Source organism: Crocodylus siamensis, chromosome 5 (assembly GCF_052110815.1).
Source record: "Crocodylus siamensis isolate JL-2025a chromosome 5, ASM5211081v1, whole genome shotgun sequence".
Lineage (NCBI taxonomy): Eukaryota > Metazoa > Chordata > Crocodylia > Crocodylidae > Crocodylus > Crocodylus siamensis.
The window spans coordinates 3,212,992-3,228,955 of NC_143399.1; the positions used below are offsets into that span (position 1 = coordinate 3,212,992).

Consider the following 15,964-nt stretch of genomic DNA (forward strand, 5'->3'; position numbering starts at 1 on the left):
GAGCTGGCCCGCCAGGCCGTGAGCCTTGAGTCACGCGGCAGTGATGCTGGCTGCAGGGCTGGGAGCCAGGCAGCAGCTATTTATAGCGGAGGAAGTTTGGGCCTTGGAGGCTGGTGACTCACGGGGCTGCTGCCCCCGAGCCAGCCCGGCTAAGCCGTTTCCGGACGCGCTCGGCCGCCACGGGATAGGCACCGCGAGGGCACCGGGCGGCGGGAAGTTCCCTGCCGGGCATCTCCTGGGCTGACGTGGGCGGGCGGGGGGACGCGGCGGGGTCGCATTCGCCGCGTGCAGGCGTCGGGGTAGAGCCAGAGGATCCCAGAGCCGCGGGGCTGGAAAGGAGCTGCGGGGGTCACATCCAGCCCGAGCCCTGCCCGAGGCAGCGTCGGCCCTGTCCAAACCAGCCCAGACGCATCCGCTGCGCGGTCTCGGAGCAAGACGACCGTCACCCCTGACAGCCCCAGGCCTCGCACCCCGATCTGCTGCCGGGAAGGCAGGGGGACCCGGGGGTGGTGTTCAGCCAGATCCCTTCCACGGCAGGAAGGCTGTGTGCTTTTGTACCTGTCTCAGCCTACAAATGCCCCATAGACACGTCCCCCAAGCCGTGGACACGGGCTGTGTCTGCCATGGACACGTCCCCTGAGAAGTGCCCCGATCCTCTTCCCTTTGCCTCTGGCCAGACATGGTCCAGCTCAAGGGGCTGCTACAGCATCAGCAAGGCAGGCACCGGCATTGTCATGAGAACACACGCATGTGTCACCCATGCTTGTGCGGCTCCGTGCAGCCATGGGCATGAGGGCCTTGTGTGAGGGGGCCTGACCCACCGGCAAGGACAGCCCCACTGGGGACAGATGCTTGGGTTCCCACGAAGAAGGGACACGAGACACACACACAAGCATGCCCTCCCTGGCACGCTGTTCCATGCACCCCACCTCTCTTGCACGCGTCCCTGCAGGCCCTGCTCAGATGTTGCTCCCCTGCCCTGGTTCATGGGGACACAGGTCCTTGCACATGCAACTGCACTCCCTGCCGTGCCCCTTGCACGCTCTTGCTCTGGGCTGCTTGCCCAGCTCACGTGTGCCAGGAGGCTCTGCTCAGGGGATGGGAACGCTGCCTACAGCTTCAGGCTGCGTGAATACGTGTGCAGCACCGAGCGGAGGATGTGAGACGCTTTCTGGCTGACAGGGGCTCTGGGTCCTGGGGCTTCCTCCAGATGCACCCGGGGCAGCTGGGTACCCAGGCGGGGCAACTGGTCGCCCCAGGTTTACACCCAGGGCTGGGCCGCAGCGAGGCAGGGCCGGGAGACGGCACCGTGCTGAGCTGCGTGCTACACACAGAGGAACAATATATAGCTCTCTTCCCCCGCGGAGCCTGGCCCCAGCAGCAGAAACCTCCCCGGCGATGCTATTGTGCCTGAACACACACAATGCTCCGGCCTTATCACCCCTTATCTGCTCCGGCCACTCGGCACCAGAGGAAGCGGGCTGGGAGCTGGCCCCGGTGCATTTCCGCCTGTCTTCCCGATACAGCAACAGGGCTCCGCAGGGGGAGCTCGGAGGGGGTTTCAGCCCTGCTGGGACTGCTGTTTCCAGGGTCGGAGGCTAGCTGATGGCATCTGGGAGAGAGCAAGGCATGGGCAGTGCAAGCTGGGCCTCGAGAGAAGGGGCTTGGGGGAAAACAAAGCAGCTGCAAAGCTGGCGCCTGCCTTGGGAGCGCCCCCGGCAGTCCCTGGAGAAGGGGCTCGACTGGCCCACAGAGAGTCCGGGTATCACTGCGGCACGTCCGTGGGATCATTGCCGAGACATCTCCAGCTGAGATGGAGGCCCCACTGCGCCAGGCAAACCCAGAGGCTGCCCCTGCCCCAAAGAGCTGCCCACCTGGGCAGACGGGTTGCTGCCGCAGATGGGGAAACCGAGGCACGGAGGGATGACACACCTTTGGCCAACATCCCAAGGCCACGATCGCCCGGGTCTGCTGGACCAGCCTGCCCCACTGCCATCCATGATGCTCTGTGGGTCGGGATTCGGCTCCCCCCAGCTCAGCCTGACAAGGGTTTCCTCTGCCGTTATCCAGGGAGGGAGGTGGGGGCACGGCATCCTTCTTGCGGGAGCAGAGAGATGCCTGAGCTCCATCGGGGTTTTTCCTGACACGGCTCTGTGGCGTCATGGTCCACTATTAACAGTAAGCAGGATAAAATTAGCTCTGTCAGCAGCACCCCTGGGGTCCCCCCGCTGGCATCTGGCTCCGCAGCCCCCGTTGCTGCCAGGAAGTGGGTCATTTCACTGCCGTCTCCTGTGCCTGCGAGGGGCACACACGGCACCCGGAGCCACTGGTGCCATCCCCGGCTCAGCACAGGGTGGTGCGTCCAGAGCAGGGCACTGGGCCCAGCATGGGGATCAGGTCAGAAAGACTTTTAAAGTGTCCGTAAATCCCGCTCGTGCAAACAATCACGCAGCTGCAGTGCAGGAAAGGGCAAAAAAATGGTGGTGTGTACAAGCGTCCCAGGTGCCTCTCCCTGGTGGTAATGACGGGATGTGCCGGGGGTCTTGGCTTCACCTGGAGGGAGCAGGAGGTGCGGATCCCTCTGGGGACACTGGCTTCCTGGTGACGTGGAGCAAGGACAGGTGGAGAGCGGGGAGGGCAGCACTGGGCACCGGGCAAAGCTCTGGTGCTCTGGCATGGCTCCGTGCCCAGCTCCTGCTCCTGCCGGGGTAAGAAAACCCAGAGCCCGGGGTGCTGGAGACGGCGTTGCAAGCAGGCAGGGCTCCACACAGGCCAGGGGCCCGTGGTCCCATCGCTGATACCCGCTGTAGGGGCCAGTCCATGAGTCCCCGTAGGCACTGGCAGGGGAGGACACAGGGTGATGGGGTGATGGCATCTCCTCCTGGCTGGCCGGTCCCCTCACCACCAGCTCCAGCCTTGGCTCGCCACTGCCAGCATCAGGCTGTCCGGGAGCCCCCAGTCCGATGGGAGACGTGCTTCGGAGAGGATGTGAGGGGGGAAGGCCCCAGGCACTCAGGGTTGGCTCTGCTGTGCTTCGTGGGGTGGCTAGGGGTCTTCTGCTTGTGCTCCACAATTGTATAAGCAGCCAAGGTGGTGCGGACAGGTCACCAATAAGTATGGGCACTAATTAAATGCAAACCCGTGCATCCTGGCACTGACAGACCCTCTCCAGCATATATTGGCTGAAGGAAGCATGTGGACGTGAGCGCTCGGACAGCATCCAAGCTGGGAGAGCCACGGCCTGGGAGGAGGCTGCGGGGGAGAAACGGCTGGAGAAGAGCTGAAGGCGGAGAGCAAAGCCAGGGGTAGCGGCGGCCGCATGCCCACGGCGCTCGGGCAGACTGGACGGCAGGGAGCAGGTCCAGTCCTCGTGCCTCGGAGCCAATGGCTGCAGACGGGCAGCTCTTGGCTGGGGTGGGACACGGCTTCCAACTCCCCCGGGGAGAAACCGTGCAGCCTAAAGGTAGCCGGCATCCCGCTGGCTGGACCGTGCTGTGCTCAGCCCGGCGGCGAGGGGCAGGGGTGGGGGGTGTGCCCCCTCGCCCCCCATGCGGGGCCAGACCTGGCTGAGGCGGGATGCTAGCTCGTGCCACCTCTCGGAGACTACGCACTTCATGCCCTCCACGCTGGTCCGGGGGCCTGTCAGAGCCCCTGGCAGACCGAGGTCCGGCCTTGCTGGCTGATAAGATGTGCTCCTGCTCCTGGCCGGCGACGTATCCCCTTTCTCTATCCGGCAGCCGGCAGCCAGGCTGGCGGGCCCCGGGGAGGTTCTCGTTTCAGCAGCGCGCGGCCCGGCGAGGCCGCCGAAGAGCGATGGCTTCGGGGAAAAGCCGGCGTGGGAGATGGTCCACATTTCAGGAGGCTCCGAGGAAGATCAGACCCCGTTAAACAGAAGCATTAGGGGACTCCTGCGCTGTCTGCCTGATGCGACGTGAAACTGAAGCCCGCGGGATCCGCCGGGAACCTGCTGATTCGCTCTGCCGTCAAACCCTGCTCCTCTGGGCTGTGTCTCCTTCCCCAGCTCCCGTCCCGTCCCCGCAGGCTTTGCAAGAAACCCCCATGGAAATGGCTCCCATGCTCATGTCCCCGAGCCCGGGAAATGCAGAAAAGCTCCCTCACTTCCCAAGAAAGGGGAGCATCAGGTTTTACCGTATTTTTTAGCATACCATGCGCCCCCCCCCCCCCCCGACACACATCTTGCTTTGGGAAGGCAGAAGGAAGAAAAAGAAAAAGAGTTTTCCTTTGAATCAAACTGGATTCAAGTTCCCTGTTGAAGAGAAAGGCAAGGATTTCTTAAGGGGATCTCTGTTACTTGACCCACTATATAGCTGGGATAGAGTTAGATCAGCATTCAAACGCAAGGCATCCATTGTTGCCCTAAGAAATCCTTGCCGCTGGCATCATTCCTGGACTGTCGTGTCTGCAACATCACCCTGGCACTCCCCTACTTAAGACGCACGCTGCAATTCTCAGTTGCTAATTTTGGGGGAAAGGTGCATGTGGTATATGGGTCAGTACGGTAATTGCTCCAGCTGTTACTAGGGGGAAACCGATTGGCTCTACCAAGGGAGAGCAATTCAACTCCACCAGCCGGGTGGGATCCCCAGCAAGCTCCAGGGGGAACCCCCCCTCCATGATGGGTCCTCATCCAGTGACAGGCTCCACCAATGAAATGACAGCCAGCTGATTTAAAGAGACAGCGTCAGTTTAGCGCTGAGAGCAAAGCCCTTGGAAAGCAGAAAGCTCACGCTAGGGAAGGTCTCTGCAAGTTATTTTTAGGTCCCAGGCAGCTTGATTTCACTTCAGCCTCCCCCCGGGAAGCCAGAATCCGGGGCAGGAAGCCAAAAGAGTAAGGCAGGGAAATGGGCAACTCCTACAGACAAGGGGTGCTCACATTGTGCACCCCAAAAGCGTAACACAAGGGGTCTCCTGCTTCTAGACCGTGCCGCCTTCATGCGGGAAACAACCGCAGCCAGGGGTGAGTCGGGACCCTCCACCCGACAGGCCTTGACTACAGTCATCGCTTTCCCGGCATTGCCAGGCATCGGAGGCCAAGTCAGCAGGGAGAAAGCATGAGACTACAAAAATAACCCCTCATTTGCTTTCTAAATGCATTTCTCTTCCAGACTTTGAGCTTCCTGGAGCCTCATTTCTAAGCAGGTCCCTCGCTGGAGGCTGGCAACACTGATAGCCTCTGGGTTTCACAAGACTCCGGGAGCTGGTGATTGAAGGAAAACCAAAACCGCGTTCAGCCTGGGCCAACATTGGCGGCAGACGTCGATGGGGATGTGTCTTCCACCTCCCCCCCTTAACACTGCAGGGAGTTTGAGCTGTCGGTGCTTTCTCTCCCTCCTGCTTTCCCCTGGGCACAGCGAGTGGCTCCAGCCCTTCCCCTCTGGGCCGTGGAGCGGCTGGAAAATTTTATCCTGGACACATCTGGCTCGCAGGATGGGGCCCTGCTCTCGGCCTCCCCCCGCCTGCTTCGCCGGGGAGCTGAGCTTTGCTGCATCATGAGCAAAAAAAAAAAAAGAGGCTTCTGCAGCCTGGGGAGAAAGAGCCTGTGCACAGATAATAAAGCAAAGGGGAGTCAATTAACGAGCCTATAAATAGCGCCTGGCGAGGGAAGGGAGATGATGTCATGCCGGCTCGGAGGAGCCGCGATGTCAGTCGATGCTGGCCCAAGGGGGGGTTGGATGGGTTGGAGGCGGCCGTGTCTCATCCAGGGACACCCCAAAGGGTGCTGGGGTCGCCAGCGAGCCAGGAAGTCCCGACCCAGGGGGTGGTTAAAGGCCCAAGGCAGTGAGGTGCAAAGTAACTGGCAGGGGGAAGATGGGGAAAGCCGGGGCAGGGGGCACTCAGAGGGTGGCATGGATCTGTGTGCAAAGGGCCCGGCCTGGCTCTGCCCCCCTTGCCCCTATTCATGCCCCAGCCCCCCTGCACCTACCCCGGGTGGATACAGGCACCCCAGCCCCAGTCTTCCCTGCCCGATACCCTCTTGCCACGTCAGCCTACAGAGCCCTTGCAACCCTCTCAGGCGATAAGCCCTGTGAAGTGGGGCACAGGGTCTTCTGGGGGTCTCTGGGGAACCTGCCTCCTCTATAGACAGGAGGAATAGGCTGCAATCGGACCTGGACAGGTTGCAGGGGTGGGCGGATGAGAACAGGATGGGATCCAACACCGACAAGTGCAAGGTGCTGCACCCAGGGAGGAAGAACCGGCACCATACCTACAGGCTGGGGGACTCCCTTCTCGTCAGCGCAGAGGCAGAAAAGGATCTTGGAGACCAGACAGCCACGGTCCTCTCCCTTAGCCTCTGTGTGGCACCAAGACTGCGGGAGCAGACGTCTCCCTGCAGCCAGCCACAACCACCCCTTTACCAAAGAGGGGACACACCAGGCCATCTGTCCCAGCAAGGTGCTTCCCCTCCCATGCCCTGCCCCTGCAGCCCACTTTCACGTTGGATCACGTGCATCACATACCACAGAGCCATGGGCTGCCCATGACATGGGGGCTGCAAGACAGCCGCTGTGCACCCGGCTGGGATGTGCACCCGGGTGGCCTGATTGCGGCCTTGCTCCCAGCCTGGGGATGCTCAGGTCCCTCCGACACGACCCTGGGGGACTCTGCCTCCATGGGGCAGAGGGATTAACCCCTCCTGTTCCCAATGGCCAGGCCTGTGCCTATGTGTGCTAGGGCTGTCAGGCTGACCCCGTGACTGGGGGGAGATTTCAGGACTTTGGCAGACAGAGCAAGCCTTGGCGTCTTGGGGTGCGACCCCGGGAGCAGCAAGCAGCTCACTGGGAGACGGGCTAGCTGGAGGCATGGATGGAGGAAGCTGCTGGAGGTATGTGGCAGCAATGGGCATTTCCTTGCTGAACGCACCTGCAAAGCCAGCCAGGGTCACCCCAGGACTATGCCTGTGTGGGCTTTGATGCCCTTAACCCTAATGCCAAGCTGAAATTTTCCCTCCAGACTCGGTCTTGACAGAAATGAAGGGCTTGTGAGGGGTGAAAAAGTGACTGCAGAAAACACGTGTTTGCCTGGAAAGCGTTCCTTTTTCACTGGACACCCTTTATGCCCGGAAAGCGAGGTGGTTTTGGCCACAAAATGAAAGAGCTGAGACACGGCCTGAGCAGGGAGCCAGGCCTGGGGAGGTGAACGGGAGCCCGACGCCAGCCTCCGAGGGAGGGACCGCGGTGGCTTGTCCAAGCTCACATACTTCTGCACTGGAGTCATGGCCAGGATAGGAAATTTAAGGGGAATTTAGGCAAAAAAAAATGTTCTCTTCATGCCTTCGCTGTTTTTCACACAAAGCAGCACCCCCTGCCCTTTGCAAATGGCTTGGAGAAGCACGCACGGGTTTTACGGAGCAAAAAGGCTGCTTTCTTGTTCTCGTTCTCCTGCCGTGACGAGGGGGCTGCGGACTGCATAGAAAGGCAGGGCCTCCGAAACATCACTGCCGGACGTTGAATGCCGGCCAGAGCGACGGTGGGAGGAAGGCAGGGAGCTTTCACCCCGAGGGTATTAGCAATGATGCCCCAAACCGCAGGCACTCGCCCGAGGTCTATCCAGGCCAGAGTCAGGGTGAGGTCACTTGCCGGCTGTAAACTCTTGACTGCTATTTATATGGGATTTGCACTTCGCCCGCCGTGTTATGGCTGGGTATTTATATCTACTCCCCACCTATGATTATAAGCCACAGCTCCCCCCATGCACACGCGTGTGTGCATGCATGTGTGGCGGGAGCCGGGCGGCTGATCCAGGAAGCTACGGCTCCTTCTAGGAAGCTAATAATAATTCCTCGCCCTCTGCAAACATTGAATTAAGCCTCCCAACACCATCCCGTGATGACAGAGGAGCCACAATGCTTTCATTGTTCAGAGGTAAACAGGTTACGAAGGAGTCACGCGCACTGAATCAGTCGAAGGATCTGGGAATTGGACCCCGGCATCCTGGCTCCCGCTGTGGCACGCTGAGACCACATCCCCACCCCGATCGGGGCCTGCCGCTTTGAAGCCGCGACACGCGGCCCTTCGCCTCCACCCCGCCACAGTCCCTGTCCCACGAGGGGTCATCCAGAGGATCTCGCTGGGCTGAAGAGGGATGGGGTGAGGCCAGGAAGGGCACCGGCGAGACACAGGGTGCAACGGGGCCAAGGAAAACGAGGCTCGGGGTATTCTCCAGCTGCAAAGGGCGCTTGCACCCGACGCGTAGGTCGCAGGCTCAGCGCCTCGTGGAAGAGCCGCTCCATCCGGGGCAGTGGCTGGGCCAGTGCAGGATGGGACAGGAGAGGAGGCTTGGAGCTGGCTCCCGTGGTTTGAAGCTGGTCCAGCTAAACTCATCCATCCGGTGCCCGTTAGGTGCCCCCCGGCACCCTCATCTCAGTGCTGCTTATGGGCCCCGTCTCCTCCATCCTCAGCCCCTCACAGCTCCAGTGCATCCCAGCGCTCGGCCTCTCCGTCACTGGCCCCATCCCAGGCTCACACCAGCTGCCTCTTTCTTCTAGACGCAGGGCCCTGCCACCCTGGGAGCAGAAGGACCCCTGCTTGCAGCTCTTCCCCGCGACACTTGCTCCCTTCCCTGGCTCTGCCTGGTGGGCTGTGCTCAAGCCCTGGTTTCCCCGGGCCTCGGTAGCCTGCTCCATGAAGCCCAAGCGTCATGGGTGCTGCTTTCTTTATGTTTGCACCGCGCTGGGAGATGGGAGGGGAGCTCCAGGAAGGCAAAAAAATGCTCGTCGGGGAACCGCAGTGCAGAGAATCAGGCACAGGGAAAGGCGGCCCAGTGGTCAGGGACGCCAGACCCCTGGTTTCAATTCCCTGCCCTGCGACGAGGCTGCCTGGGGAGCCTTTGCTCTCAATGCCTCGGTTTCCCCCTCTGCACCAGGGCCACAGCAGAGCTGGGGCGTACCCCCGGGCGCAGCAGCAGGAGGCTCCAGGCTGGAGTGGCAGACACACAGAGCAGGACCCGGGGGCATGGGGCTTCCCAGAAAGAGCGGCTTTCTCTGCAGAGCTGGAAGGAGAAAGAAATCAGCCCGGTCCCTGCCTCATAGATGTTACTCACGGACATTATGGCTGGAAGCCCTGGACAAGCGGAGCCGCTCCTCCCTGCCCTTTTGCCCTGCCCGGAGATGCCGGGAGCCTCGGAGATCCCTGGCGCCTGCAGCTGGATGCGCTGCCAGGGCGGGCCAGGCCTGACGTGCGCCAGCATACAGCCTCTCTGGGCAGCTCCCCCCAGGCACGGCCGGACTGATAACGCGGCATCAGCTGAGACAAGTGCCCTGCGGCCGGGCGCCGCGGTGCGGGCCAGGGAGTGCGAGAGGCAATGCAGGCCCTGTGGATAACCCGGCAGCGACTGTGCGATGCACACGTGTGGGTGTCCGTTTTTTTGCGTGTATATGCACACGTGTGCAGCGTGTGCATTTGCAGGACCACGTGCATGAGTGTGCACGGGGGGTGGAGGCCACGCCGCACCTCTTCCAGCTGCGGGGAGAGAGGAAGACAGCGGGGACGGCGAAACCCCGCTTGCGGAGGGTGGTCCTGGACTTGCTATCAAGGAAAGAAAAGGAGCGGCGCGGGGAACGTGGCGCAGCGCAGCCGCCCGGGGAGGAATGCAGCCGCCCAGAGCCAAGGCTCCCTGCTGCATTCTTCGCATTCCCCCCGGCTCGCCGCTGCCCGTCCGAGGCTGCAAAACGTGCGCGGCCGGTCAGCGAGCCAAGGCTCCGGCCGAGCCCCGCACGCTCGCCGGAGAGGCTGCCCCCAGCAGCGCTACGAGGCGCCAGGAGGCTCCAGGGTATGGCAAGACCACGAGGGAAATGCTGACATGGCAGGCAGGGACGATGGTGTGCAGGGCAGCGCCCGGGGACCACTGCCTGGCACGCCTGGGGAAACGGAGGGTCTTGTCTGAACCAAGCCTCTGGTCTCTAGCATAAGCATACTGCCCACGGCGGGGATGCAGGCCTGGCAGCTCAGGCCTCGCGCTGGCGCCCAGGTGAGGTGTTGGCTGCAAAGCAAGATCCTCTGCCCCTTTTCCTCCCGTCTCGGGCTTCTCGCGCGTGTCCTTTCTTCTCGGTTAATCCCAGAACGGTGCAGGGATTTGCACGACGATCAGGCTGGGACCACGCTCAGCGCTGTGCACGCGCCCAGAGTGGTACAGGCTGCGGTGACCCAAGGAGGTCACAAGCTCGGTCAGTGCCAATGCAGGGACGAAGCAAACGGAGAGGGGGGAAGATAACGAGGCCGGTAGCCAAGGGGCTGTTCGCCAGGCCTGTGGAGCGACGCCTCGCCGGAGTCGCGTGGCAATGGTCCAGCGCGGATCCCTGGAGGTGCCGGGAAAGCGGGAAAGCAAAGCAGGGTGAGTCAGGTCACGGCTGTATTATCTTGGCAATTAAAGTGTGGCAAAGTTTGGGGGCGGACGACGATTTATGAATGAGACCACGGCCGGGTACGTGCTGGCAAACACCGCGCTGCCCACGGACAAGAGACCGAACCTGTGGCGTTGTGCAGGACGGAGCAGTGCCCTGTCTCGCAGCAGCACAGACTCCTATTGCCGCGGGGCTGGAAGGGAGCTCCGGACGTCACGTCTAGGCCAACCCCTGCCTGGGGCAGGATTAGCCCTGTCCAAACCAGCCCAGACAAACCCATCACCCGACCTCTCAGCAAGCTGTGTCACCTCTGACACAACACCAGACTTTGCACCTGAACCTGCCGCAGGGAAGGCAGGGGCACCGCGGCGGCCAACGCCCTGCGGCCGCGCAGGTTGTTAATGCACATCAAGAAACCCCGGGCAGAGGCTGTGCCCCTGCCACAGAGGAAGGCAAAACCTCCCAGTCTGGACCAATCTGACCGGGGGGAAAATCCCTTCCTGACCACAAATATGGCATCGGACTGACCTTGAGCAGAAGTGCAAGACCCTCCAGCCAGGACCCTCCAGGTTTATGTCCCAGCAGGAGCATTGGCACAGCCCAGTCCAAATCCCCGGCCTGAGCTGCAGCCGGCACCCAGCGCCTCTGAGAAAGGTGCCCAGCCCACAGCACGTGAAACAGCGAGGGGGACGGGGCAGAAATCCCCCCCGCCCCATGCGGCAACAAGCAAACATCCCTTTGGCTCTACTCACAGCTCTGCTCTTCCCCCTCCTTTGGTTTCTGATTGTCAAAGCATCGTCTTGCCCTTGCAAATCTCCCCAGCTGCAAGAACGCGCTGCCCTAAATCGTCCTCGAGGCCATAACGCCATGCATATGTGCAGGGCTCTGCTCAGCCTTCAAAGCTCAGCGCGCCAAACACACCGCGGGGACTGTAAACGAGGGAGACAGGGAAGGAGCGCAAGCTGCGTGGAAACCTCTGGGCATTGATGGTGTTTTCCAGGCCTTTAAAAATAATCACCTCTTCTTAAAATGCATTTTGAGCCAAAAGGTCATGCACGTGACATGCAACTTCGGGACACGACGATGCTTGCGGCCCCTGTATGAATCTAGCCCCAAAGGAACGACCTGTTCTGCTACTTCCCTCTGCTTGCGTGTTTGTTTGCGGCGCACAAGCCCACCCCAACCTCCTGGCAGATTTATCGGGAGGTACGAACAAGCCCATCAGACCTGGGAAGAGGAGCCAGAGCTGGCAGTTTCTCTCCATCCCACTCAAAGAGCTCAACTGAGTCAGGAGCGGACGCCAGAAAAATCCTGGCCAAAGTCTCAGCACGCTGGGAAGCAGAGGGTGACCTGAAATAAAGACAGCCAGAGAGAAAAGCAACCCCGCCGCATGCACTTCTCCACTGCGAGCGCATGTTTGGTTTTCACATCTAACTCGACAGGCGTAGCTCCATTCACTCCATTGCAAACAGGCAGGACCAGGCGCAGGTAGACGGGCCAGTCCTTGCTGCGGGAAGCCCTGGGGAGAGCCCTGTCCTCGCTTCCCCTACACGAGCCATCGCTCCCGCGAGGAGGGAGGCTCAACGGAGCGGTGTTAGGAGCAGGGGGGTTGCACCCCAGAGCAGCCAAGCCCGTCGGCAGAGGCCGAGTCCTCAGCACCGCCGGGCAGCGGGTCGGCTGGGGACGCCGGGGGGAATCTATGGGGTTCCCCTGACAGGGGACTACGAAACCCTGCGGGACTCGTCCCAGCAGCATCCCTGCTGTGCACGCTCCTTGGACCTCCTGCCTCATCTCAGTTTCTGCCCCTGCCCTGCTGGGCTCTGATCTACCATCCGCGTGGGCCACGACACCACCTCACCCCTTGACTTGACACCTTGCCACGGGGACCAGGCGCGCCGCCAGCCTGCCTCCGGCACTGCGCTACGGCCCCGGCGATCCCGACTACCGGCGCCTGCGAAACAACCGCTCGGTGCAACTGGGGGACACGGTAAAGCCGACCACCGCGACCTCGAGCCAGGTGGCAGACGCGAGGCCAGAACCGGGACCCGGCGGCGCTGAAAGCAGCGGAAACAAACCACCTGTGGCCAGAAACTACAGCTGGGAGCGCAACCGGCTTCCCCTCCCTCCCCGCGCGGGCTGGCCCCATCCCAGGCGCCACCAGCACCAGGCACATCCCCTCGGCTATTCCCTGCAGAGCAATTAAAGCCGGGTGGCTGCTGAAGCCCGGCTGCGCCGTGCTGCCAATCAAGCGCTAATGACTGTGCGCAGAGGAGTCAGGAGGGGAGGCAGCCTTGGATCTCCCGTCTCTGCCCCGGGCGGCACCACCACGCTGCAAATTGCCAGAGGAACATCTTGATCGCAGTGAAAAGCAGGGAGTGTCTGCGCCGTCCCACGCCGATACTGCCAGCCGCAGGAGCCCTGGGCTGGCACTCCCGAGTCGGAAAGCACGCGCTCGGGCCTACGGGGCATTGCCCACAGACCCTGCGCCCCCCAACCTGCCCCAGGCAAAGCAGGGGGGCGAGGGCTGGCAGTGCCCTGCCCTTGCCGGGCGGGTTCAAAGGTACCTCGAGAGAGCCGAGGAAGAGGGCTGCACGGACAACGCTGACATCGCCCCCGAACCTGCCGCGGGGAGGCAAGGGGACCGCAGGCAACGTCCTGCTGCTGCACAGGGGGTTGATATGCACTCAAGAGAGCCCAGGTAGAGGCTGAAGAGGAAGGCGACCCCCCGCTTCCTGCCCCCAGCGCAGCGTCGCTCTGAGCCTGAGCGCGGGGGCAAGACCCTTCAGCCAGGACCCAGTGGGTTGGTGCCAGCCCCATCCCCAGCCCACCCAGTGCCTCTGAGCGAGGTGAAAAAAGCCCTGGCCCTGTAGCAACAGGAGGGGAACAAATTCCTTCCCGGCCCCACGCGGCAGCCAGCAAAACCCAGGCACCTGGGGAAAAACAAGCGCCTTCGGCTCTGCCCTGCAGCCTGGGGTCACCGCACGCGACCCCTCGACCTGGAGAGCCAGCGCTGCCCCGTCTGTGGCATGGGCTGCTTCACCGCCGGCAGGCAATCCTAGCTCCTCGGGCATGCCGAGAGACCAGACCAGCGATGCAGCCAGCTGGCCTGAGCTGGGGAGATCCCGCGCCCTGTCCACCCGCCTGTCCCATGGAAACCCCTTCCCTACCGGGTGCCACGTCCCTCTCGGCCGCGCCTCCAGCCAGGATGAGCGCCTCGATGATCTTCGCGTGGTGCTCCGGGTTCACCTCCGTGCTGGGGAGAGAAGGGCGGGAGGTGAAGGGGGCGCTGGAAGGAGCGGCGAGTAACGCGTTTGGGTGTGCGCGCCCGGCGTCTGCCCTGGTCCCTTTGGGAACAAGCCTGGTGCCAGAGAGGACCGCAGCCACTCATCACGGCCCCGGTGGGTGGAACGTCGCATCGGAGTCAGCCGCATGGACTCAGAGTAGGATTAATGCACCCATTTCACAGAGGGACAAATCAAGGCTGGAGGCCCAAAGCAGACCCAGGAGCCTGGGCCAGTGCCCCGAGTTGCTCAAGACACTAGATATTAATTTGGGACTGGGTTGCAGCAGATAGGCCCCTGGGAAACAAGAAGCTTTACGTGAAGGACGGGGGCAGCCCTGAGAGCGGGGGGCACGACCCTGCATGCACTGCTGAGCAAGCACAGGCAGGGCCTCATCCGGCAGCCTCACCTGGTCAGCGCGGCGTGGAAGAGCAGCTCTCCGAGGAGCTCACCCAGTGCCCGGGCGGCCGGCCGGCTCCAGCCGCTCTTCTGGCCCAGGCGGCAGAAGTGGCAGCTGAGGTGCTGGAGCAGGAGGCGATGCGGCGGGGGCAGGCCGGCGGTCTCCAGGACGGCCCTCACGCGCTGGCTGCATTCCTCCAGGCTCGGGGTCTCTGCGGGGAGGGAGACACGAGGGAAGGGCAGCGTTTACCGTCTGGAGTTGGCTCTCCGGAGTCCCGTCTCCTCTCCCCCAGACCACGTCACCCCCGGGGCAGAGGCGCCGTCCCAGCTCCCCTTCTCCGGTCGTTCTGCCCATCTTCCCACGCCCAGCCTCTCCTCACTGCAGGCACAAGGGCCTCAAGCATCATCTCCAGGGCCCTCCTGCCCCAAATTCACCCCCCTCGGACCCGTGCAGGAGCGTGGCCTGGCTCCTGGCACTCTGCACGTGACATCGGCCTGACCCAGCTTAGGCAGAGCTGGGAGGCGCGAGTCCTGTGCCCGGCAGCCGCAGGAGCCCTGTCTACACTACTCCCCGCTTCGTTACCACTGGTTGGAGCAGTGCACTTGGCAGGGAAGGCTCCTAAACCTGCCAGGCCCCTGTGATCGAGTCCGGGGATGCTCAGGCCAGGAAAGCAGCACATGGCAGGGGGGAGTCACTTCGTCAACTTGGGACCGAGATGGGAGAAGCATCACGGGGATTAAAAATCCTCGCCCCGGAGCACGTGCATACATCTGGGCCATGGCTGCCTTCTGCCAAATGTCAAGGGCCAGCCCTCTCAACATCAAGGCATGCTGCGAAAGTGGGGGACCCTAGGTTCTGGGTCACTTAGGCGGAGGTGGCCTCCATGTACCGCCTGATTTGCCCCCCCCTCCTGGGCGGGTCAGCGCCCCCCTGACTACCCCGGAGCTCTCTGAGGCCAGAGCGTGCACGGCCCAGATGCCAACTTCTCTGATACAGGATTAAATCCAGATTCACGCCGCTGAGCTCGGTGCCACCGCCTTCCGGTGTGCCCTTGGCCCAGTCACTTAGCCCCACCCCCACCAAGGGATTTAGGCACGTTCCTGGGGGGACAGCGTGCCGCGTGCCTCTCGGGCAGAGCGGTATTAAGCTCTCTCTGGTGGGACGCCAACACAGTGGGCAGGGTTTCCCGGGACCCCCTGCACGAGGCTGGAGCTTGTTCTGCAGGGATGGGATGGAGTAGGAGCATCTCAGCTGCATCCCCCTGGCCCGGGGGCCTATGGAGGCGAGCCTTGGACAGCCAGCGTGATGGGGATGGTCGTTAATGCCAGGAGCACTTGGGGACAGCAGGATGGACGGGCAGACGGACGCCTGGACGCTGCATGTGCTCTGCTCGTGCCTCTCCTCCCTGCAACGGGCACCCACAGCAACACCCCGACGCCTAATTAATCATCCTGGCTAATGAGCGGGGAAGGAGCCCTGTAACAAGGCTGCTGGGAGACAGGGTGGAGCGCTAACGAGGCGGCTGGCAGCGAGGGTCCCCCTAACGAGACTGTGGGGAGAGCAATCACAATCAGCGCCGAGCGGGGGATGAGACGGCCCGGGGGAACTGGGGAGCCAGCTGAGGGGTGCCCCAGGGGCCCCGTCTGGCTCAGGCTGCAGCAGCCTCCCCAGCTTCGGCCCTCCGGGATCTGCCTCGCGCCGGGACCCCGCTGGGCTTGGGCTCCATCTCCACGCGCCCCGGCATCTCTCCCAGCTCCTGCCCGGGGCACAGGCTCAGCCGGGCGGTCGGATCGCGCGCGGGCCCCGAGTGCCCCCGGCTATGAGCAAGGGTCTTGCATGCACCCCCCAGGACAGACTCCCCTCGGCTCCCGCCTGCCTGCGCCCGGCACGCCCCATAGGGACCAGGCGCCGGCGTGGGTCCTC

The 15,964-nt window shown here is 62.8% G+C and overlaps 1 protein-coding gene across 3 annotated transcripts in view; it reads right to left on the reverse strand.

Annotated features, from left to right (window-relative positions):
• The window catches only part of PIK3R3 (phosphoinositide-3-kinase regulatory subunit 3), a 129,896-nt gene that overhangs the window by 77,022 nt on the left and 36,910 nt on the right, over positions 1-15,964 (reverse strand). For all 3 annotated transcript variants that reach the window (XM_090050402.1, XM_090050403.1, XM_090050404.1), the window contains exons 6-7: positions 14,051-14,252; positions 13,528-13,613 (exon numbers count right to left, since the gene is read on the reverse strand). In XM_090050402.1, coding sequence (XP_089906528.1) covers positions 13,528-13,613; positions 14,051-14,252 — 288 coding nt within the window. The remainder of the gene's footprint in view (positions 1-13,527; positions 13,614-14,050; positions 14,253-15,964) is intronic.